The 25562-nt window shown below is 31.5% G+C and overlaps 1 protein-coding gene across 1 annotated transcript; it reads right to left on the reverse strand.

Moving 5' to 3' along the window:
* Positions 1-1579: 1579 nt before the first annotated feature.
* Positions 1580-25562, reverse strand: LOC118203434 (uncharacterized). The gene is made up of 2 exons (XM_035375709.2): positions 25237-25562; positions 1580-3713 (listed from the first exon to the last, which is right to left on the reverse strand). The coding sequence occupies exon 2, from the start codon at positions 3696-3698 to the stop codon at positions 1788-1790; it is 1911 nt and encodes a 636-aa protein (XP_035231600.2). The 5' UTR covers positions 3699-3713; positions 25237-25562; the 3' UTR covers positions 1580-1787.

The following is a 25562-nucleotide window of genomic DNA, read 5'->3' on the forward strand; positions in this document are numbered from 1 at the left end:
TTTTGAGAAATATCTGGTAAATATTGAAAAGGATAAGGCAAAGTGAATGAATATAAAGAACTAAGAGCCTTTAGATATAAAAATGAAAAAAATACGAACAAGATTTCTACACAGTCCTTGAAGAAATGGAGAAATATGATCGCTCTTGAAAGACACTTTTTTTTAGAACTTAAATCTGTCATGAAAAGTTAAAAGAAGTAGCCCTAACAGTAACAGCTCTTCCTCCTATTGAAGTTAGTGTGGAAAGACTGTTCTCAGCTCTGAAGTTTATTGAATCACATCTATCATCCTCTATCAAAGATCTTGTCGAAGCAATACTGTTTCTTAGAAATTACTAATGCCAGTTTTTCATTTCATAATAAATGCTAATTAATCTGCTATGCCATCATTTTTTTATGTAGTCTATTACTTTTATATTTAAAAAAAAGAGCTGTAACACATGAGTAAGTTTAAAATTCCAAGAGTTGGAGTTAGTCATTTTCCCTACCGACTCGACAGCCAGTAATATGAGTAGCTTGAATGAATAAACAAACGCTTGAATATATATATTAATAATTAAAAATTACCAATTAATTATAACAATAATTTAAAGCATTCTGAGCAATAAAATAGTGCATTCTAATAGTGCACAGTGCATTTTATCTATCTATATAAATATAGATAAAACAAAGTAAGAAATTTAGAAGTAATATTTCACAAAGACCAAAAACTGAAATTCATAATTAATAAATTTCAAATAATTGCAACAAAGAATTTTAAAAAGTTAAAACCAAAACACTTCAAACAAGCAAAACCCAATTTAAAAAAATTATGAAATTTAAAGAAAAATAAACAAAAAATGAATATACACACTGCAGCTATGCAACTCATGTTGAAATAGAGATTTTAATTTAAAAGGTGTGATAAAAACCATACTTTTTTATTGTATTTTTTAGCTTTTACTTGCATGTGAACAGGTTTTACTGTCATTAAACAATAGCTTTATATGTAATGGTTACCATAAAAACCAGTCAGCACAATATTTTGATGCCTTTCTGATTTATATTTTAATGGACAGCTATAAGAATTTACTGTTATTCATAGTAAATATTATAATGTATTACTCATGGCACTACTGTGTATAGACACTATACATGAATTTCAGATAACACATGAAGCTATTGAGCACTCCAGAGACATATCCTTCATATTTTTAGAAACTTAATATGTATGAAAAATCTGAGGTAGGAGATTAAACAGTAATAATAGCACTCTTAGTAACACTGCAGTAATAAATAATTTATTTTAAAAGTTTTAATTTGGGAATATTCGACACCTCCATGATGCTTAACTTTGTATCTAAAATAAAACCAAATTTAATTAGCTTGTTACTAAAAAATAACTTGGTGCAACGTATTGTCTGTTCTCTTTGAATGGGTTCAAATGATGCATCTGACAACTCAATGTGTCATTCTGTTTATACACTGTAATTTAAAGCTATTACAATTTAACATATTTATTCTAAATTATTACAGGCTTAATACTTTATTAAAGTGTGAAATAAACAAATACAAGATAATAATAAAAATCAATGGCCAAAAATAGTAAATATTTTTTTATGCTTACAATATTAAGAAATGGAAGGTATACAGTTCTTATAAGATTAGGATGAATAGCTTGAAAAATGTATACATACACAATTAATATGAAAAAGTTACACAAACACTACATACAAAACAACAATTTTTTAATTCAAAATTATTTAATTAGACCACAGAATAGGTGGAATATAGCAGTATGTTTAACAATCAATCACTTTCATCTGAAGAAATACGGCGTTTATGTTTCTGTATGGTTTTTTTTGCTCTCTTCCTTTTCCCTTTTTGCCTTTTGCGTGAAGAACGATGACCAGCACTGTTTCTTTTGTCATTGGGATCGAATGAAAAATGTGCAACTACACTGCGCAATTTCAGAGTCTTACCTTTTGGAGTTAATTCTGAAGAATTCTCAAAACCTGAGCAACTTTCAGTTGAACTTTCATCTCCATTACCCGGTGAAAGTTTAAGTCTCTTATTTTTGGTATGTGGAACATTAGCAGCAGACTTATTTTCACAAGAAGAGCTTGGCCCATCATTATTACTTCCGGATGCATGAACATCACTTTCAACTCTGTGTGTGACACTTTCCATTATATATGAGTTAGATGTTGATGGTTGATTCCAAGGAACATTAGCACAATCATTTGAAGATGGCTCATCAACATTTTTAGAACTCTGAACTTCTGAGGGAGTCTTTACACCTGAGTCCCTCTCAGTATCAGAACTCTCATTTTCAAATGTCATATCCATACTTTTTAACTCATCATCAGTTGACAGCAAGTCAATAATTTCAGGTAGTCTTTCTTTTAGAGGTTTAAGCACATTTAATATTTGGACCTCACCATCATCAGATGGTGGACTTTCTACCGATTCTGGGATATTCGGAATCCTGAATGAAGATGAATTAAAACCAGATGTGCTTGGTCCAGGATCTGAATAGTACAATGAAAAATCAGGCAAGCTGCTATAGTCACGAAGCAGTGACAACGGTGGTGGAGCATCATTTTCAGTGTTTTCGCTCAGAAACAATCTGCTTAGGTAATTGCTTTCACGATTGGATTCTTCTGCAGTTACAGATGATGCATCTTGGGATCCACTAAAACTAGAAACTGGTATGACATCACTATCTGATGATGATGCAAACTCATAAGGTGCTTCACTACCTAAAGTACTATAATAGGCACGCCTGTCATAGTCTTCCATATCATATGGTGCAATAGCGAAACTATGAAATTCATGAATGAAATGACTTGTATGAGAGCTAAAATATGGTACAACAAAGAGAAAGAAATCTTGACTTCTAATATCATGACGAGTAATCAAAGCCATGATTACTTCCAAAACAAAAGACACATGGCTTTCATCATCCAGCAAAACACTTAATTCTCGGAGAAGCCATCGAATCAATCTTTGCGTACAAAATGGATTACGACTATAGAACTCTGGAGTTGCAGGTTGCATTCGATGTCCACTATATGGTTTCACCCATAAGCCATCCTCATAAATTTGTCTCCTGAAACTGGTTAGCAAAGTTGATACAGTTTGAGATGCAGAATTATGTCTAACAGAATGAGGTGCGTATGTCATTCTGTGAGATGCAATTACACTATCAAGATTTTCGTCTAAAGATATTCGATTTCTTTCATCAAATCTTTGAGCAGTCATTGTAGTACTAGAGTTTATACCAGTGGCACTAAAACTAGGAAAAGTAGGCCATAAACTATCAGGACTTCTAATATAATACTGATCATATTCAACATCTGAGCAAACATTATGCACAATACTTTTAAAACTTTGTTTGCAAAGTGGACACTCAGCTTTCACTTTTGACCATTCAACCAAACATTTAAAACAAAACATATGAAAGCAGCTGTCAGTAAATGATTTATTTTTAAGCTGTTCTAAGCATATAGGACAGCATGGTTCTGGGGAATTTCGATCCTGGCTATCAGTCTTACATTCAGATGCTCTTTCCTCAGTCGTTGAACTAACATTTTCCCTTGTATGTTCTTCAGACTCTTTGTCATTCTCATCACTGGTTGAAGCAACTGCGCTTTCATGTGATTTATCAGGGTTAAGTTCACCATCTTTCAGTCTTAAATTAGGCGGCTTTTTCTCCATCTTAAATTATGAAACCTGAAAAGCAAATATAACACATATTTGAATACTTTTTCTTTCATTAAAAAGAAATGAATGAGTTCAAAATTAAAATTTCAATACGTTTCTTCATGATTACAAAGTCCAAGATTCAGAATTGTGAGGACTTCAGCGATTTTGGATCATCACTTTAACTATAGTAAGATAACATGCAGACACTGCAACACTGAAGTTTCACTTAATGTTTATGTCAGATACAAAAATGCTAACCTCTCAATAAGAATGACACCAAAGCACTGGATTGACCTCCTCTGGTGTCAAAATTTAAGGGTGGCATATATTTTGAATTTAGAGAAGCACCCTGCAGCAAAACTAGAGATGGTAGAATTTTTAGAATATGGGACAGGTACTGGGTAGTAGAAGTCAAGTGGGCAAAAGTTTTAGAATTTAGAGAAATACCAAATAGCAGAATTTAGAACTGTTATAAATGACACTAGGCGTTTAAATGTGTAGCGCTTGCCCTGTCCTCTCCCAACCAACCAAGAGCTGAAAGTGTGATCCTGGCCAACATCAATACAATGTCAAGCAATGCATTGTTATTGACCATTGTGTGACTTCTTAGCCAGCTGGTATTTGAAAGTGGCATTAAAGAATCTCAGTTAGTCAAAAGAAAAATTACATTTACGACACATCTGCTCCTTTTGTTATTTATTATATTTGCCATTCCCAGAATTTGTAAAGTGAGGTTCATTATTTATTTATTGGCAGGTGGCCTGGATATTAGATCCATCTGTATTTTGGACTTTGTGCAGTACATATTACCACATATCATTTAATTATAATTGAGAAAATAAATTTCTTCAATATTTATTTTTCCTAAAAGAAATATACAGTTTAGAAGCAATCAATATATGATAAACATCATTTAACATGCTAAAACTGATCAGTTATAAAAGAAAATAAACAAGAATATTGCCACTCTAATTTCATAGGCCTTATCACAATATGGAAATGAACTGGATTTATTGCCCTAATGAGCCCTCATTTCTTGATGCATATAATCATAATGCAGTAATCATAATAAATGTAATTCTTAAGAATATTTTTCTACTTTTCAAACTGACTAATTTAAATAAAAATGCATTTAAATCAGGTAATATCTAATTAGGAAAACCTTTTTATGAAATTACATTAAATTGACTTGTTGAAATCATTACACATTTTTCCCATTTTATAATAAATATTCTAAATGCATATAGCCACACAAATGGTTAGTGAATAAAATAAATAGAAACAGTAATATCATTCTGGTTTAAAGTATACAAAGTATAGCTGGCCAGTCGTTATAGTGGTCAGGGAAGCTGACTGCGATGCCGAAGGGTGCGAGTTCGAATCCCGGAGAAGGCATGGTTGTAACTGTCCGTCCCTTCGTAGGAAATGCGATGGTGGCCCACCTATTAGGTGCCTCCATAATAAAGAGTAACCCAGTTCATTAATAGATTAATCATCAATAGATTAATGGACTGGGTTACATTTGTAATTGTTCACAATCTGCCATTGGAAAAAAAAAGTACAGTATGGAAGAGTATGAAAAAAGATGTCAATGTTGGAGAAAGGGAAATTATTTCAAGTTATATTTTTAACTAACAGCAGTGATAGAAACAACTTCATGGAAAAATATGAACATCTGTTGAAATTATTTCCTTACAACAAACACTGTACTGCTGACAAATAGTTACCGTAATTTCCAGAAGAAAGTCTGCATCGGCATAAATGCAGCACTTGAGAAAAATGGTAGGAAAAAAATTAAAATTATGCAGAAACGCCACAATAGATTAAATCGCACGTGACATCGGCGTGGACCAAATAGATGCAAAATCTTGATCTATGTCCTGATCTACGACATATCAGTTAAGAAAAATGCATGACATGAAAATAACGCAAATATAAATTAAAGGTAAGAAATGTTGAAAATATATTTACGTTCACGAATATACTTATTATTTACCCACTAAAGAAGTCCATATTTGTCATACTCATGCTATATTATAAAAAATGTTGCAACAATTAGATATTAAATTTGAATGACAAAAGAAAATTTTAAATTTTACTTAAAGGAATTACAGCAAACTGCACATCAAATGAAGCCATCAAAATCTAATTCTTCACTACTTGAATTAAAAAGATTTAGTAAATCCTGATCTAAGTAAATTCTGGACTAAGTCCAAGTCTTCCAAATTGTCACATTCATCCTCTTGGTTTACAGTCTCTTTATCCGAGGATATAATTTCAGCTTCTTTGAACGCTGCTATTATTGACAATGTTTTCACTGATTTCCATGCACTTCCTACCCACTTTGCAACTTCTTCATAATATGCTCTACGCATTTTGCTGCTTTTGGTTATACGTATGCAATCCTTCTTTCATCCAACTTTCCCACCACTTTCGGACTACAGCTTTGAAGGATTTATTACCTGACAAATCTAATGGTAGTAAGATTTTTGTCAAACCACCAGGAATTATTGCTATGGTCGTAGACAATTTTTGACATCTGGTTTTCAATGACTCAAGTAAATGAGCATGCATGGAATCCATTATCAATAACCCTTGTGGTTGGAAAAAAGATCCCTTATGACACTACCAAGCTTTCTGTAGCAACTCATGCATGATTGTTTCGCACATCCATCCATTCTCGTTTGCACAAATAATTATGTCATTAGGAAAATCTCCCTTTGGAATAGTTTTTCTTTTAAAAATTATCATTGGTGTTAGCTTGTGCTGCAACCGCTTGTCACCATTTGCAGTACAAGCTAACACACATGTAAATGATGTTCTTTCATGCCCCCTCGTAAGCACAGATACAGTTTTTGCACCAGTTTCATCAACAGTTCTGTTTACAGGAGAGCCGAAAGCTAACGGCTTTTCATCCATATTCATTATCTGTGATGAAAGAAGTTTTTTTTGGTTAATAATATCTGTCACATATTTTAGAAAAGATGCCTTTTTATTCTGCCAGCCCATTGCTAATTGTTGGCCTGACTGTTGCTCTAGTACACACAGAAATATTTTTCTTTTCATAAATCTGCTTCCAGCAAGGCCCACCTTTAAAATCATTTATGTTCATTTGTTTTGCCATAAATTTTGCTTATAAGCAAATTTTTACAGTCGAAATTGCCATTCCCTTTCCTTGTTGCTCCTTTATCTAGGTTGCAAGGTCATCCTCTAGATTCGGCCACCTTACAGTACCACTTCTTTTGGCTCTTTTCTGTTATGGCATATTTTAAAGTTCTTCTTTTTCAGTTCTCCAACCACGAATGCATCTCTCGTCCACTTCAAATTCTTGAGCTGCTGCTCTATTTCCAATTTGTTCAGCATGTGAAATTACATGTACCGTTTAGGTGCCATTTTCAAAAATTTTCCTCTCTTTTTTTACTTGAAAACTATTCAACAAGTACTTATACCCAAAGTGATGGGATCTGTATCTGGCAGAATGCCAAGAAAAATCGATTCGTGCTAAGGGGAAATACGTCGGAATTCATTATTGCAACGCAGGTGGTGTTCGCCTTTGAAAAAAATTGCAATAGATTTACAATGGAAAAGGTGTGGATAGGATGAGGGGTGGGGATAGGATGAGTTCTGGAAGATTCAATGAATGGCAGAGTAGAGAGACTATTCAAACTGATAAGAATGCTAATATGAAAGAGGGAAGAATGTTATTGTTTTGAGATCCCGTTTAGGGTGAATAAGGCACTTAGGTGTGTTCAAGGGAAAGAATGTAAACAAAATAAAGTTTGCAAAAAGCAACTGAATGGTCTTTTGTGTGGGAACAGCACCAATCTATGTATAAAGTCATCCAAACTATGCACAGTGACATCATAGGAAATATTTTTTTTAGTGTACCTAAGCGCTGCATGGGTAGAAACGCTGCGACCACTGAAAATGTAAATTTTAAACACGTAAACACTGCGGAGTTTCTTCCGGAAATTACAGTACCTGACAAATATCTAAATACCTGGTTAAAAAAAAAATTATTTTACAATATACATTTAGTTCAAAAATGAAAATGATGTACTGAACTCATATAAAATGCCTTACCAAAAACTAAACATTTAGTACAGTCAAAAGTCGTTAATTCGGACCTCAAAGCTAAAATCTTTCTGCGCATGCGCTGCGTTGATGCATGCGCATAGGCGTTTACGCGTTCGCGCAAGACTTTTAGGACTGCACATATGCGTCTGCGCAAGCGCAGAATACGTTTTCGCATGCGCATTTAATGTATAATGGCCGGTATAAGCTAAAATTATCTAATTATCTATTTCAGTTAATGTTGATGATTGCGTTGTTCCTTAATCTTCGAATTGGATCCGGCTTATTATTTTTTTCAGACTGTAAGAGCAATTTTATAAAAGTAAGCTTGAACTTTCGATTATGTCAAATAGAATTTCCGATGCTGGAGCTCCCAAAGGATCTACAAAACAAAAGTATGTTTCGATGTCCATCAAACAAAAAATGGATAAAGGCATATCCTTTGTTTATCTAACCGTTCCGAAATCTGTTTATCAATTTCACGCTGCTCTGCGCAGGGGGGGGGGGACTTTAAGTTGATCTGTCAGCACTATTGTTATCTTCAGAGCAGATATTTTATTTTATTCGGCTTATAATTCCTTACAAAATGTAGTATTTCATCTCGATGTACTCTGTCTTTGATATGATTTAAATCAAATTCCTCGTCATTATAAATATCACGAATACAAATCAAATAGTTTTCTGGTTGCAATTTTCCAATTTTGGCTATGCGTAATGTATGCTTTACGCATGCGCGCGTTGAAAGAAATGTTTAATACAGTAAACAAATAAATATTAAGCTTCTTTTTTTGTAAATTTTGATACCCTTTAGATCATAATTGCTCATTATTTTATAAATTACGGTTTCATATTTTTAATTTTATAATTTCTGCATGCCATCTTACCCGATTTAAACTGATGATCTATAATCCGGAAAAAATCGATAATCCGGAATCGCCGAAGTCCCGGTGAGTCCGGATTAAAGACTTTTGACTGTATATATATCTAAGTAGCATGAACTTAGAGAAAGGAAAGGTATTTGAAGTTTAATAAGAAAATTATGAACTTCTTATTTAAACCAACAAAATAAATAACTGCTCTAAGCATGAACAAATTGATTAAAAATATGAAAACTGAACTCATTTATTTGTTACCAAACCTATTTTATTATCTTGTTCAAATAAAATTAATAATAATAAATACAGATACACACAGATAGAGATATAAACTAAAAACATAGAACTATGAGAGCATATTTTAATGCTGCTTCACAGTTCCCTATGATATGTCTTCATTGTTGCGACACTGCACATGCATTATTGATGTCATGATCAGTCTTCAGTGACTGCCATTGTTACCTCTGAAGCAACTTCTGTACTAACAGGTTTTTGTCCTCTGCCACACTGAATGCATAACGATTCAATTTTTTGGCATCACGATATCATGTTACACTTTGTGGAGACACTGGTCTCCAGCACATCTTTGTTCGACTTCAAAATTCATGAAGAGCTGCTACAATTTCCCTAGTTTTTGTAAAACGGTTTCATGATTAATGCATGTTCTTCCAAACTAATAGTCATTGTAACTGAAAGAATGCTACTCATTTGATTGGGGAAAAGTTAAAACAGCCCAGTCATTTATAGCACGTATTTTCAAGCATTTTGTCTGCAATGTGCCCCCTAAGTCTTTTTAATTAATTTTTTTTTAAGAATCTTTCAGTGCATCTTTTGAATTGTTGACTTGCATTTCTACAAGTTTTTGAATCAATCTGCATTTTAGTTACAGCTACAGAGTGCTCCAAATAAGCCAAGTTTAATTACGATCACCCTGTATATATAAAATTAAATTCAAAACAAATTCATCCAAATTTAGATATCACCCTCAATTAGGAATAAAGAAATAAGTACTGACATAAAAAATGAAAATGCAAAAAAGTACTGTATTAAATAATTTGTAAAAAACAAAACAAAAATAGTGAGAAATAACAAATGATTTACATATTTTTGGTAGATTTTCTGCAACATTCTGGTACACTGAGAAATCCAAATAAATGAAGCATGTTAAGATTATAAAAACAATAACAATCACTTAAAAAATTCTTCAGATGTTATGGATAATTTGTAATTTTCTCCAATAGCTTTATTTAAAAGTGAAATTATCCTTGTTCTTTTAAAAAATTTACCTTTTCAATAATTTTAGAACATGCTGACAAACTTGCTCTTATTGAATATTCTGATATTATTTGTACATTACTTATCATTAGATAAGTTACTTCATTATGAGAAGGTAGGCATGAATTCAAAGTTAGGAAAAGTACAGCAAGATACGTTACATATTGTTGTGAAAAAAAAACTTGGCAACCAATTTTTACACCTACAAAAAGCCCATCATATATGAAACATTACACTATATTTAATATTTTCTTTTTTTAAATTTACACTATATAAAAAATAGTCAATTTTTTTAATATTACCAGCATCGTTAAAAGAGATACTTAGGATATTTTGATACATTATATGCTATGCATACAGACACTTTTCTCATCCGGAACTTTCTAGTTTGAACTAGTTATATTCAGCTTGTTTGATGGGGACCAAGCTATTTTCAGTGGTATTAACCCTAGGCCGCTTACAGGTGTTAAAAATTCTTTTATTTCATGTAAAATTTTAAACCTAATGCATGATTTGCACCACTGCTTCTATAGGTATTATGGTACATAAGTTGACACATACTAGTTGATATAGCATTCTAGTAGTAATCGGTCAGTAAATTATGCTTCTTTTATATGCACTGTAGCATGAGGCTTAGTAAAATTTCTTATTTTAAAAAGTTGAAATTTAAGTTTCTTTTTCAATGAAAAGTGTTAAAGCGTCTTAAAATGCTAATAAGATGCTCAATGCAAAAATCAAAATTTCAATTTGCATTTAATTTACAACATATTCACATGCCATACAATTTACAGGCACATCTTTTTATTTAACAAATTTGGTTACATTTCTTTTGTATTTTTTCTTATTAATTTACTTATCATTAATGCAAATTTTGTATTTATTTCTCTGATTTTTCTGATATCAAACAGCACATACAGTAGCTCAAAAAAGTGTTCATACACTTACAAGTTTCAGTGAAATATTGCTTTATTCATTAACAAAAATTAATATTTAAGAATGAGAATTTTTATTAATATGTATAAAATTCTCTTAGCAAAAATATGTTAGTTATTTATGAACATTGTAACAATTTTTCTTTTAAAGCAATAATTAAAAAGTAACAGAAAAGTTACCTAATAAGAGTCTTCATACACTTTAAAGAAATCTGCACATATTAGTAAATATTGTAGTACTTCTGTCAGTTAGTATTTTGTAAGATATCTTGCAACATTTACGACAACTTTCAAATGTCTGGGCATAGAATTCACCAGTTTTATTTATTTATTTTTAATATCTGCATCAATGTTTTTCCATCATTCACGTTTTTAGTTCATTTTTCGTTTTTATGTTACGTCATAGTACTCTAACCTCTAATTCTCTCCAAACGCAGTCTATCTGGTTTTAATCTAGTGACTGAGATGGTGTTTTCAGGACTTGTAGACAAACCAATGGCGAACTTTGAGAGTAGTGTGCTTAGGATCATTATCTTGATAAAAAATTTCTTTCCAACACCCAAATTCTGGGGAGATAACTTTAAATTATCTTTTCAATATTTAAATAAACAGCATGGTTCATTATGCCATCAATAAATATTAAATTACCTACTCCTGATGCTAACATGCACCCCCCACACAAGGATACTTCTACTGCCATACTTTACTCTTCCAACCAAGTACTTGGGATAATTAACCTCATTTTTTTCTTCTGCATATAATATAACATATGCCAGTCAGAACCAAAAATGTTAAATTTGCTTTCATCTGCAAATAAGACATAGTTCCATTATGCTTCGGGCTTATTTTCCATTGATTTTGCGAAGGACAGACTACGCATTTTATTTTTTTACAGTTAAAAATTTTCTTCGCGCAGAGTGCCCATACAATTTAGCTGGCCTGAGTACTTATCAAATAGTTTCAGGTGAAATTGAAGCAGAAAATTTTTCGTTAAATCCTGTAGAAATCTTTACAGCACTCAAATGTCGAGTTTTCACAAATTTTCTAACGAGAAATCTCTGAACACGTTGAGTTAACTTTGCAGGATGAGCTCTCCTTACTTTATTTTCAATACAATTTTCCTTTTAAAGTATTTTACCACATACTGCATCATAGAATGGGATAAATTTACTAATTTAGCAATATTCTGGGTCAATTTTCCACCCTTATGGTGAACAATGATAAATTTCTGAATGTTATTTGTTGCTTCCTTACAACTCATTTTAAATATTAAATAAAATATAATGAAGTAAGGAAGCAAAGAATAAAGGCAAGTGAACTTTTAAATGTCATCAAAATGCAAAAATTTTTTAAAAAGGGGGCAGACAGTACATTTATTCATGAAATTTTACGAAAATGTTTCGGAGAGCGATCACTTTTGTGGCCTGTTAACTATGGCTCCTTACATTTTTCAATTTTAGAAAAAAAAAAATTGTCAGCATTAAAAAAAGTTTAGTTTTATTCAAAACTGCATGGAAATGATATGAAAAAATATTGGGTTTTATATTTTAATTCAGTTCCAGGCTACAGCGCCTCCTTTTTTTACAAATTCTTAAAGTGTATGAACACTTTTGGGAGCCACTGCATATTTATATATATATATATATATATATATATATATATATAATTTATTTCCTAAACAGTATTGATTAATTGATTATATTATCTCCTAAGTTTAATTAAAGTAGAATTATTTTAAAAGTGTGTATCCATACTGGTAAGTTATATTTTGAAAGATGTTAAGTTCTTACAACATTATATATATATATATATATATATTTCCATTTTCTTGTGAGGCTGATGAAAATATTATCTTCAGTTTCTGATTCATCATTTAAAATGAAGAACCTTAACATCGTCTTAGAAAGTGATCAGCTATTGTCTTAGAAAGAGTTTAAAAACCCTATGATGATCACATATTTTCAAATGATTTGATTTCTTGAATTTATAATCCTATTAAAAAGCAAATGAGCTTAACATTTCAAAAAAGAATGGTAATTATTTTCTTTCTTCTTCAATCATCAAATATATATATATATATATGTAAGAAAAATAAATAATATGTAAAAGATTAAATTAGCAGAGAAAATTAATTCCCTTCTGTATTCTAAAAACTGTAACCTCTATTTGCACTGTGTCATTTCGATAAAAATCTATGTCGTATGACTCTTACATAATTCTGATGATGTAAATGAAACTAAAACTCAAACAACCAATAGTAATTTAACCATCCAATTAAAATGCACTCAGAACCAAAACTAACTCAGTCTGAATTAAGATTTCACCCTGAAAATAACACACTTGCCTTCTACACTTTGGCCTGGCCGCACTGCAGTCTGTCTGCTCTTTCTTTCTTGTTGCAAATTTATCTAAAATGTAAAATCTCTTGGAATAGACACAATTAATATGCCAACTTGTGTGTAGCTGCAACATGTCGCTGAAAATAAAACTGAAGATTTAATCTGCATTCGCCTCAAATTTCCTGGTCATTGCTTCTTCTGAGCCTGAATATATTACATATATACAATTTTTTTTGTTTTTGTTTTGCTTCACAAAAGACATAAACCTCCCATAGAAGCTTATTTCACTCTCCAGTATCCCATATGATATTCATAGTTTCAGGCTTCGCATTATTATCATTTTAATGCTGTATTGTTATAGTAACCCCAGCCATTAGTTTCAACTTCTTTCGACAATGAATATATAATAGGCAATAATCCTGCCAAAGTTAGCAGTCCATAATTCTGACATTTAGAAATCCAGTGTAACTGTCAATGTCAGCTATTGACAAAAGATACAATCTGCTTTTCTCAAAGCCTGTTCTTAAATATTGAAATTTTAAATAAAATAGTAAAAAGGGGGAAGGAAGAAAGAACTTACTTTATTTCCAAACATACAAATTCTTACTTAAAAAAAGTTGTAATTTATTTTTCAGGCGACCATAAATTGGCAATATCCGCTCATCAAATATTTTATCACAGCCTTATACTGCTACCACATGAACTTAGTCAGGTATGGCTCAAGATGTTGGCAAGCTGTATACATACAGCATGTCTACAGCAATATGATCTTTCTGGTTTTAAGAATGGAAATTTCAGGTTGAATAATATTTTTCATATGTGAATTATGTTGTGATTTGATGTTATTGTGATATTTTTTACTCAGTTTGAATTAAAGCTGCAAAGAATTCAGTTCATTTCATTCATTTACCCACTGTGGCAACTGCAGTTGGAATGCTACTCTGTGCTACAGAGCATGTGTGCGCATTAATGTGAGCTATTTAACGACCAGTATAGCATACTATAAACGATGACATCAATGGCTAGAGTCAACTGTAATGTTACTGGCATTAAAGTTATCCATCTAATAACTATTGTATATTATTATATACACATATCACGCCAATCACAGGCAATTTACTTTTTCTCACCATTGTACAAATATGATTAAATATAATAATGTAAAATATTTAATACAAATATATTGATAATTTAATATAATGATTTTAACTTAAAAAATAATAAATTCACAGAAATATAAAAATGTTTCCACTGTTTCTTTTATTATTAATTTAAATAACTTCAGAGCAATACTCACTGAATGGTGACAACCATGCTATAACTCTTAGATAACAATATAATTCTTGATTGCAGTTTTTACTTTTTTTTTTAATTCAATGGTAGGCACGTGCCTATTCAGCACTGGCCACGCTTAAGGCCAGAAGTGATGGCCATTATTGTGGAGGGACCTAACAGGCGGCCACTACTGCCTTCTATGAAGGGACAGGCAGTTAACAACCATGCCTTCTCCAGAATTCGAACCCAGGCCTTTTGGTACTACAGTAGGCTTCCCTAACCACTATACCTTTTGGGTGACAGTTTTATAATACTGAAAAACTGTATAATTTTATTAATAACTGTAATTCTTACTGTGTCTAGTTTCTAGATTTTGGGCAATTTAATCAATGACATAAATTCCATAAAATAAAAGAAATTATACACAATATGATTTTTGAAAAAACTAAGGAAATGCATCAACCTTCACAGACAACCATCAACTAAATAGTTCGATGAAAAATATGAAATGCTGTAATACTTTTCCTTTACCTACAAAACAATATTACTGTAATTTTTACTAACCTAGATTATGTGAATGCATTTTATTTTCAAATTTACAACTATAGCTAAGGACTTATCTGAGATTAATGTAATACAGAATGCAAACAAAGATAAAGAATTTTTTAAAACTAGATTATTTTCAATTAAATTTAATGCCCATTAGAAGGACATCAAATACATAAAAGTACTAAAAGCAGAATGGTTATGATATTTGTGTATAATCTTATACAGTGGAGGCTTTATTCAAGCACTTCTGAAGACAAGAGTTCATTTTGGAGCAAGACACTTGAAAAATGAGCAATGCCCTTGCCGGGATTAAAACTCCAGATACCCCAATGTGCCCAGATGTGCTTCCAATTACACCACGAAAGTACACAACAAAGAAGAAGAAAATTCCTCACAAACTATAAATCCTACCCAAATTTTACTAAAGATAAAACTCCTCCATTTTCTCTTTGAGTAGCAGCATTTTACGTTTTTTATTCACACTACAGCTTTCCAACCAAAAATATAGCTATCTATGAAGACTTCACTGTTCATTAATTACCTTTGACTATAGACTAAGATTAATAAATAAGATCTTAAATTCTGATAGGTATAAAGGATAAAAGTAACTCTAACAGACTATTTTCTACAATAAATACTACATGTAAAATTTATCATGGTACTTGCATATTTACACAACCACCTTTAGAAGTCACCAAATTTTCAGAATGTGACTGAACTCTGGCAAACATGCTCATGGCAATCCTTTAGCCATGCAACATTCTCATATGTGTTCTTTTTTTGTTGTATCCCAATTTCCAATGGTTTTTATACAAAAATTTTGCCTGGCAATTACTTTTTAAATATGAGCTTGTTGAATTTGCTAGCACTGGTAAAATTTCTGCAGGAATATGGAATTTTGCTAAAAATTTTCTAATGGGAACAAACAAGAAAATTCATTTCCTACGTAGCTGCTGTTGCCAAGGTTTGAAACTAAGTCTCTGAAATTCTCTGATGTTTTTTCAAGCGAAAACAGATCACTGTGTACTTAGGAGAAGAATAGTGCAAAAAATTACAGAAAGATTTGAAGAAGAATGCAAGTTTTATTTTTTTAATGTATCACATAATCCTTATTTCATAATTAAAAACTTGTCTTTTAAATTAATAAAGTATGTTTTGTTTTCATATGCTGACAATGTTTACTGACTTATGATAAATATCAACAGTTTGGAAATCTTTAAAAAAAAAAAAAAAAAAAAAAAAAAAAAAAAAAAAAAAAAAGGCACAAAACCCATCAACTTGAATCCGATAACTTCTACCTTTCCAACTGTAAAAGCCACCAAATTCTGCAAAGGTTGTTGATTAATATGTAAGTACCTTTAATCAGTTTCACTATTGAGAATGAATTAAACTAAAAGAACAAATGAGAATATATAGGTAGTGACTAGTATATTAATATGAGAGATTGTGTTGACTTCAGAATGCATTGAATTTTAAAGTTGAACTGATTTTAGAAAAAGTGACAAATACTGAGATACTTATTTTCCTTATGTGGATATTCTCATTTATTTATTTACTCATTTTTTCTATGATTTTTATGAAACAGATATATAACATAATGTTATCAAAATATCATGAAATATAGAAATTATAAGTTCATAGTTAAGATGAAGCTGACTTTAAATGCACTTCATGAAAACTGTGTTTTTGAAACTGTTGATCATAATTTAACTTAAAAATTAACAAAATAATGGGTACTGTTCTATTATCAGGACCGAATCCAGAAATGTATGTATATATACATGTATAAGTCTATGCATGCACACATATAAGCATGAATGTATGTGTGCATATACATATATACATACACATGTGCATACGTTCCAACATTTCTGAATCTGGTCCCAATAACAGAACAGTACCAAATAATGAAATATTTAATCCTTTGAGCAACACAACTTTGTGGAAAAGCTCATGAGTAGCTGATTTTAAGCATCATATGTTAGCTAGATTTGCACAACTCTTTTGTTCTTTATATCGGTAAACTTCAAATCACTAATGCGGTATTTAAGTATGGGACAGCTTCAGTTCTAATATCATTCACTTTCATCAAATATTTCTTTTCATCTACTACTTTAATTAATATGAAATTTTGTTTTCCTTAGCTTTGTATTTTTGAGAAATTGATTTACAGACGACATAAAAAATTAAGATAAAATATATTCACATATTTACATATTCACAAATATATTCACATAGCTTTGCCAGCATCACTGATGATAGTGGTAATTAAAATGCAGTTTTAAGTCTCAAATGATTTAGTAAAAGATATTTTTCAGTGTAAATATATTAATAAACATGTCTAAAATATGAATTTGTTTCATGCTGTATAACTGGAATATTCTTTTTGCACTGTGTGATTGATACAATTATTTAATTATAGTTCATAAATTTCACCAAGCATGAATGAATATTTGATATAAAAAATTAAGATAAAATATATTCACATATTTACATATTCACAAATATATTCACATAGCTTTGCCAGCATCACTGATGATAGTGGTAATTAAAATGCAGTTTTAAGTCTCAAATGATTTAGTAAAAGATATTTTTCAGTGTAAATATATTAATAAACATGTCTAAAATATGAATTTGTTTCATGCTGTATAACTGGAATATTCTTTTTGCACTGTGTGATTGATACAATTATTTAATTATAGTTCATAAATTTCACCAAGCATGAATGAATATTTGATATAAAAAATTAAGATAAAATATATTCACATATTTACATATTCACAAATATATTCACATAGCTTTGCCAGCATCACTGATGATAGTGGTAATTAAAATGCAGTTTTAAGTCTCAAATGATTTAGTAAAAGATATTTTTCAGTGTAAATATATTAATAAACATGTCTAAAATATGAATTTGTTTCATGCTGTATAACTGGAATATTCTTTTTGCACTGTGTGATTGATACAATTATTTAATTATAGTTCATAAATTTCACCAAGCATGAATGAATATTTGTATTTTCAGACATTATCTATAAGCTTGTCCTTATGTTCTTTATATATATATATATATATTTTTCAAATGGCAGATTGTGAACAGTTACAGTGTAACACAATCCATTAATCTATACAAGGCCAGATGTGGTGGTCTCTTTATTATAGAGGTGACATATAGTCCCTTCAATAGGTGGGTCACCTAACAGTTACAACCATGCCTTCTCTGGGATTCGAACCCAGGCCCTTTGGCATCGCAGTCAGGCTTTCCTAACCACTACACCGTCTGGGCGGCTATGTTCTTTATACAGTACAAAGACCGAAATCCGGACTAGTCGGGACTTTGATGATTCTGGATAAGAGATCATCAATTTAAATCTGGTAAGATGGCATGCAGAAATTATACAATTAAAAATAAGAAATAGTAATTTTTGAAATAAAGAAAAATTATGATCTAAACGCTATCAAAATTTACAAAATAAAGCTTAACATATATTTGTTTACTTTATTAAACATTTCTTTCACTATAAGCTGTTTAAGATGCTTTCCCAAAAAATTCAAAAAGTTCCTTTTTCTTTTTTCTTCTGTCATATACTTTCCAATGCCATACTTTTCGCATAATTTTGAGATGGATATGCCTTTATCCATTTTTTGCAGCAATTCCACTTTTTGTTCAATGGACATCGAAACATGGTTTCGCTTCATAGATCCTCCGGCAACTCCAGAATTGGAAACTCTTTTCAACATAATCGAAAGTTCAAGCTTGTTTTTTATAAAATTGCCGTAATAATAATAGTCTGTCAAAAATAATAAGCTGGGTCAAATTAGAAGATCAGAGAGCAGTGCAGTCTGCTACATTTATTGAAATACCTTAGAATCAGTAAAGATAATTTTAGCCTAGCTAAATAGCGTCCGTTATACATTATTGGCTTTATACAGTCAAAAGTCGTTAATCCGGACTCGTCGGGACTTCGGCGATTCCGGATTATAGATCATCAGTTTAAATCTGGTAAGATGGCATGCGGAAATAATAAAATTAAAAATATGAAACCGTAATTTATGAAATAAAGAACAATTATGATCTAAAGGGTATCAAAATTTACAAAAAAAAAAAAAAAAAAAAAAAAAAAGGAAGCTTAATATTTATTTGTTTACTTTATTAAACATTTCTTTCAATGTAAGTTGTTTAAGTTGCTTTATTTTTTATGTGATAATACATTCTCTTTAATTCTATAAACAGACATAATTTCTTGTTCAGTTACAAAGTTCCGCTGTTCAAGTCCTATAATTGCTGTGTCGAGAATACCGACTAATTTGTCAATCGAAATTTTTTTTTTCAATAACCTCTGTCCCTTTCTTCGCTATCGGAAGTGAATTATAATGACGAGGAATTTTATTTAAATCATATTAAAGACGGAGTACATCAAGATTAAATACTACATTTAGTAAGGAATTATAAGCCAAATAAAATAAAAACATCTGCCCTGAAGATAAGGATAGTGCTGACAGATCCACTTCCAATTCATTGCGCGCCGCAACGTTAAAGATAAACAAACGTTAAAGTTTAGATAAACAATGGATATGCCTTTATCCATTTTTTTGCAGCAATTCCACTTTTTGTTTAATGGTCTTCGAAACATACTTTCGCTTTGTAGATCCTTTACATATTAGTAAATATATATCAGAAATTCTATTTGACATAATCGAAAGTTCAAGCTTACTTTTATAAAATTGCTCTAACAGTCTGCAAAAAATAATAAGCCAAATCCAATTCGAAGATTAAGGAACAACGCAATCTGCAACATTAACTGAATTAGATAATTTTAGCTTAGCTTATACCGTCCGTTATACATTAAACGTGCATTCGTAAACATATTTTGCCCACGCGCATATTCGCAGCCGTAAAGTTCTTACGCGCATGCGTCAACGCGATGCATGCGCAGAAAGTTTGTAGCTTTGAGGTCCGGATTATGGGTGTCCAAATTAACGACTTTTGACTGTATCACAAGATTGGCGATGAAAGCCAAGTTGTTTCGCTAAATTTTGTCTTGCCCCTATTGCGTACTGAATTAAGCCTGAATTGTGTCAGTTATTTACTATACGTTTATTTCTTGCACATGCTTCAAACTAATCCGAGTCCTACATTAATAAACTCCCACATATACTTAAGGCTTTACCTACGGCTGGCACTCGATACTGCCTAGTGCAGTCTCTACGGGTCCTAAATTCTGCTACAAAGCGCTTTCCTAAATTCTAAATTTTCACCGTACCTAAACTTTGGATTTCAGTGCTTTCCCTAAAACATAAAAACTTCTCATCCTTAATATTGCCACTTGGTGCTTCCCCAAATTCCAAAAATTCCATCTTCCCTAAATTCTGCCGCTGCTTCTTGGTTTATGGTGGATAACATATCAGTTATTCTTAATTAAAATAGCACTAAATGCAACTTTTTGGTCTATGAGTTTCATTAACAAAATCTATTTTTAGCATATGAAAAGAAATTTTTGTTGAATTTTTCCTCCTCAGCATTTCTTAGAGCACTTAAAAATCTATAATCATCGCCAAGCGTAATGGTAGCATAAAAGGTTGCCATACTCTTGTTATTCAATTGCTAATATAAAAAAAGTTTAGACATCACAGCATGAATTATTACATAAGCTGTCATGTATTGATAAACAGGCAGTGATGAAAGCAAAATATAATAAATAATGACACGCCAGGTCAGCGTCAGGGATATAAAATAGGTTTAGGTTTGAGATGTATGCCAAGTAGATACTCAACTATGGAGCCAAATTATTAATCTCCCAAATTTATGCTTACATGATTATTTTTCCATAACAACGTATTTTATTTAGTGCCTAAGTGAAATTAAGAATCAGAATTTTTAAGTGACAATCTCCACATGTTTTATTATGGAAGGAAAAATCAAATGCGCTTGCGTAAAGCATTAATTTAAAAAAAAAAAAAAAAAAAAAGTTTGTGGCTTTGTGGTCCGGATTTTAGATCATTTCGGACTTTGTACTGTATTAACTATGCAATTATTGCATAACTTAAGATTATGTAATCTGTATAAAGGTGCCAATTTTCATGCCAATTAAGGATTGTGGAATAAATAATGCTACGTTATGTGAATACATCACAAAAAATAATTTTAACTTGTTTGCACATAAAATACCTACAGTAGCTTACATTTGTTTTTGGACTCTTGTAATTGCTATTTGCATTGGTTAAATATTGAAACATGGTCTTCAAACTTTTTTTTTTTTTTTTTCTTCTGTTTTAACCATTGACTATTACAAAATCAATATCATCAAAATATTCCTCACAATAAAATAATTTATTCCAAATGTGTTAATTAGTAACTCGCATATCAATTTGGACACTCAAAAATTTTGTTGAAATGTTGTGGCACACGTTTCCGATGCTAATATTTTGTATTGAATGAGAATATATCACAAGAATTAATGTGTGCATTTGGAGCATAGCACTTGTCTGACAAAATATATTAGCATTTCCATATCTGAAGTGAGCATGCAAATACGCAACAAATTAATGGCAAATTCCATTAAAAATTTAATTATTTCTCATGTGTATATTATTTATTATTTTAAATTCCTCTCAGGACTCTTTTTATGAAAGCAGACAACTGTGGGTTATAATAAATTGCAAGTTTTTCTAAAAGTTACTTTTGTGTTAGGAAAGCATGTTATAAAAACAAAACTTTTAAAATATCATTTTTAAAAAAGCCAAAATTTAATTGTTAAGAGTGGTGCTTTTAATGTTACATCGTATGATTCTTGACATTTTTTTAAATGCCAACTCTGCATATAATAAACTACACTATACTCCCAAGGAGGAAAAAAATAATTTTAGTAGTATAAGGTAATTTCTTGGTGTTTTCTTTGCTAAGGAGCCACATGCAAATTTAAACTTCTTACATGTATCTTAAAATATGCCATGATCAAAATTACAATGATCTAAAAATACTTTAATGCTTAATTTAAGTTATTAAGTAAGTAATTAAGTAAGTAAGGACCATGTGTTTCTGTGACTCCTTCTCCTTTATTTTCTTCTTTCTATGTATTTCTTTCTTCTGATGAGGAGGGACCTTTAGCTGCCCTCAAAATCGATTGAGTGTTTCATTATACCTACAAGGTTGTTTTTACGATTTTGATTGTCACATTAGCGTGTTTCTCTTCTAGTCTAGTATACAGAGGTTACACAAATCAATTTAATACAAAATTGGCTCAAAACTTGACTGGCATAGAATTTAACTATCAACAATTATAATGCAAGACTGAAGACTACAATTCTTATCTAGCAATCTAGTAACATGGCTTCAAGAGGCAAAACATGCTTTGTTTTAGAAAATAAAAACCTCACCTTAAATACATGCGAAGGAAAGGTGAAGTGACAATAAAGATCCCAAACATAAAATAACTGGTTACTTAAAATAAAGAAAACTTGCATTATACTTTATTCCCTGATTAATTTCACTACATGAAATAGTGTTATACATTTTTGTTCGCATCATACACAAATTATTTATTTTACTTAAATGCTATCCAAAACTGAAGAGGATTTGGCCAACATATTAACCATATTTTTCAACCTATAGATATGACACTTCTTCAATTCAGAAATAAGAGTTATTTTCTAAGAAATCAATTAATTTTACATGTTAAAAAACATCACTTAATTGCTGCTGGAAAAACTGTTTCAGAATGAAAAAAGTGAGATAACTACAAATATTATCACACCTTTAAACCACTGCTATGTGAGATTTCATAGAAAAATGATGTGGATAGCTATAGCAACACGAAGCATAGAAGAATAAAAAATAGCTTTACTTCTCAAAATATTTCATTGAACTCATAATTAAAAACAGCAAATAAAATACAGGGATTTATATTTAAGAAGAGAGAGAACAGTATCTATGAATAGAATATAAATACATATGCAGGTTAGCAGAAGAAGGATTCCTTCATAAAGAACTTTTTAAGAGAAACTGGCTCATGTTACATGTAAGGAAAACCACAAAAACTGACATACAACCAACCTGAACGACCCATTGTTCAGTGCCTTATCACTCCATCACTAGTGGATTCCAATGACTATTCGAATCTGTCATATAAATCATCAGTTATAACAACTGCTGGTGTGTATTGTTACAATTGATATAAAATTTACTCGTTAAGATAATTTAATTATAATTATAAATTACTTGTAATAAACTGAGTGATTAAAAAACACATGCATGTTAATAATATTAAAACAACATTTACATAATTTAATTTACAAAAAGTATTTCTATCACTATGTATCATTTACCACTGGTATAAAATTTACTTGTTATAATTTAATTCGGTTTACATGAAACATTTTTTTTATTAATTTTTAATAATGGATTCTAAGAATCTAAAGTACCATGTACTAGACTTAAATACATTTATTAACCTCTTGTAAATTTCATTACTCATAACATAAGATTCATTCATGGCAGTGTTTCAAGAATTTATCCTAGCAGTACTAAGTGTTGAAAATTATAGAATGCCTGTTAACTTAAGAGGTTATCACACTCGGCTACAGTCCCTGTTAGATGAGACTTTTCTGAGAAACAAGACTCTGGTAGCACTGATTTAAACGGGAGGATTCCTAGAAAAAAAAAAAAGCCCTGACTAGCTACGGAAACGATGTTGCGGCTACACGGGATTTTTTTCAAACCTCACTGAAAATGTCTTTGGACCTCTGTCCTAGGTAGACACAATCATCATAGGAAAGTTCTGCTTTTGAAGCATCACATGATCCCAATCTAAGCAATAATCAATTAGTGTTTGGCGTTCAAGTCTTTGAAGTAAGTCAAAATGGTTACCTAGCTACATGGGTTTCCTGGAATTGTGCGGGGTTCTGAGAATTGTCCCTTTCGAGGTCAAGTTCTGCTTAGCCAAAGCATAATGTGAATGAGGTCTTGATCCTTACATACGGTACACATGGGATTTGGCAACATTATGAGGAGTAGTAAATTAGTCATTTTGGTGTTGGCGACAATTTTCAAATGTGCGGCAAGGAAATACCGTATACTAGGATTTGGTTTAGTTTATTTAATTATGGCAAAGCACACTAGAGCTATCTGCCTAAGGGGAGGGATGCCTTTGTGGAGGACTTTCTAAGGGAAACTGGCTCATATACACATTACACATGGGGAAAATCACGAAAATGCCCATGCAGCCAGCCTGTTGGCGGGATTCATACCTCGGGCCGAACTACTAGTGTAGGGGGTAAAGCCGAGCGGTAAAGTAGCTGAGTGACTTTACCACTCGGACGCTAGTGGGCCATACTAGAATTTGGGTTTATAGCAATATACTATAAACCCAAATCTTAGTCTATACGCCCGAGTACTTTACTCTACACAGGGTGTTTCAGCAATTTGGGTACAAACTTTCAGGAGAGATAAAGTACACCTAGATGATGGAAAAACCCTGAAACAGCTTTAGTATTAGTCCTTTTAGCGAATTTTTTATTTGGCGGCAAAATGTTCTTGGCTTTGACGACTGGGAAAAATGATGAATCGTCAACAAATCCCATCAAGGATAAATATATCTAGACTAAATATCAATCCTAAAAAATAAGTTCTTGATTAGTATACCGCAAAAAACAGGCTGGTAAAGTACTAGTACACGGTACGGCATTGGCGCGATTTTGAAAATTGCTGCCAACAACAAAATGACTCGTTAACTATTTATCATAATGGCGCCGAATCCCATCTGTACCGTTATACTAGGATTAAACCTCTCTCGGTTTAAACTAACATTATTCTTTTTGTTGCCGATGTGGATCATTCTTATTTAGGCCTTAGTGTAGAATTGGGTGCCCCTTCAATTGGCGACATTTTTTAAAAATTTTTGGCAATGAAACCTCACTTCTGGTTACCACGATAGTTTTAAATTTGTTTTAGCTTCCCGATTTTATTTAAATGAAAATTGATTGATGTGTACATGGACATATTTAAGGCAGTGGCAATGCCTAGTTTGTGCAATTCTAGGATGTTTTATAAGTAAAAACAGATCGATGTGTACATAGACACAGATCTTATGCAATTCTTCGACTTCTTATTTCGGTTTTGTGTAGCGGCCATCTTGAAATTGTGACATCCTGGCGCCATGAAAGAATCGGCAATAAACAAGGGGCACCCAAATGTAAACTTTTACCCTTACTTATTTCATGATAGTATACTTACTTTGCAAAGATCTTGATTTTCAATGAAATGAAATCTAAGCACCAAAACTGTCAAAATTCAGTAAGTTTGATGTAGGACGCTCTATGAAGTCACACTTGGACGTACTCAGAATTTAAGTTACATATTTTTAGAATCCTTAAGTATAGAATAATTTTCTCTGGAAATAGCAGACTATTATAAAATCATCCAATAATAGCCTTCTGATTGCAAACTTCTTTTGTACTACTTCAGAGAATCAACGAGAATTTAGACGCTTGCCCAACGTCCATTCTTTGGCTTGACAAAGAAGACATATGTCTTGTTTTGCACGCGCTAAGTCTTTCTGC

This window comes from Stegodyphus dumicola, chromosome X1, assembly GCF_044657685.1.
Source record: "Stegodyphus dumicola isolate Sdum_Otavi_A_Nest chromosome X1, ASM4465768v1".
Classification (NCBI taxonomy): domain Eukaryota; kingdom Metazoa; phylum Arthropoda; class Arachnida; order Araneae; family Eresidae; genus Stegodyphus; species Stegodyphus dumicola.

What these genes read in the sequence shown, in the direction of transcription:
- LOC118203434 (XM_035375709.2), bottom strand. Translation starts at nt 3,698, where the DNA reads ATGGAGAAAAAGCCGCCTAATTTAAGACTGAAAGATGGTGAACTTAAC.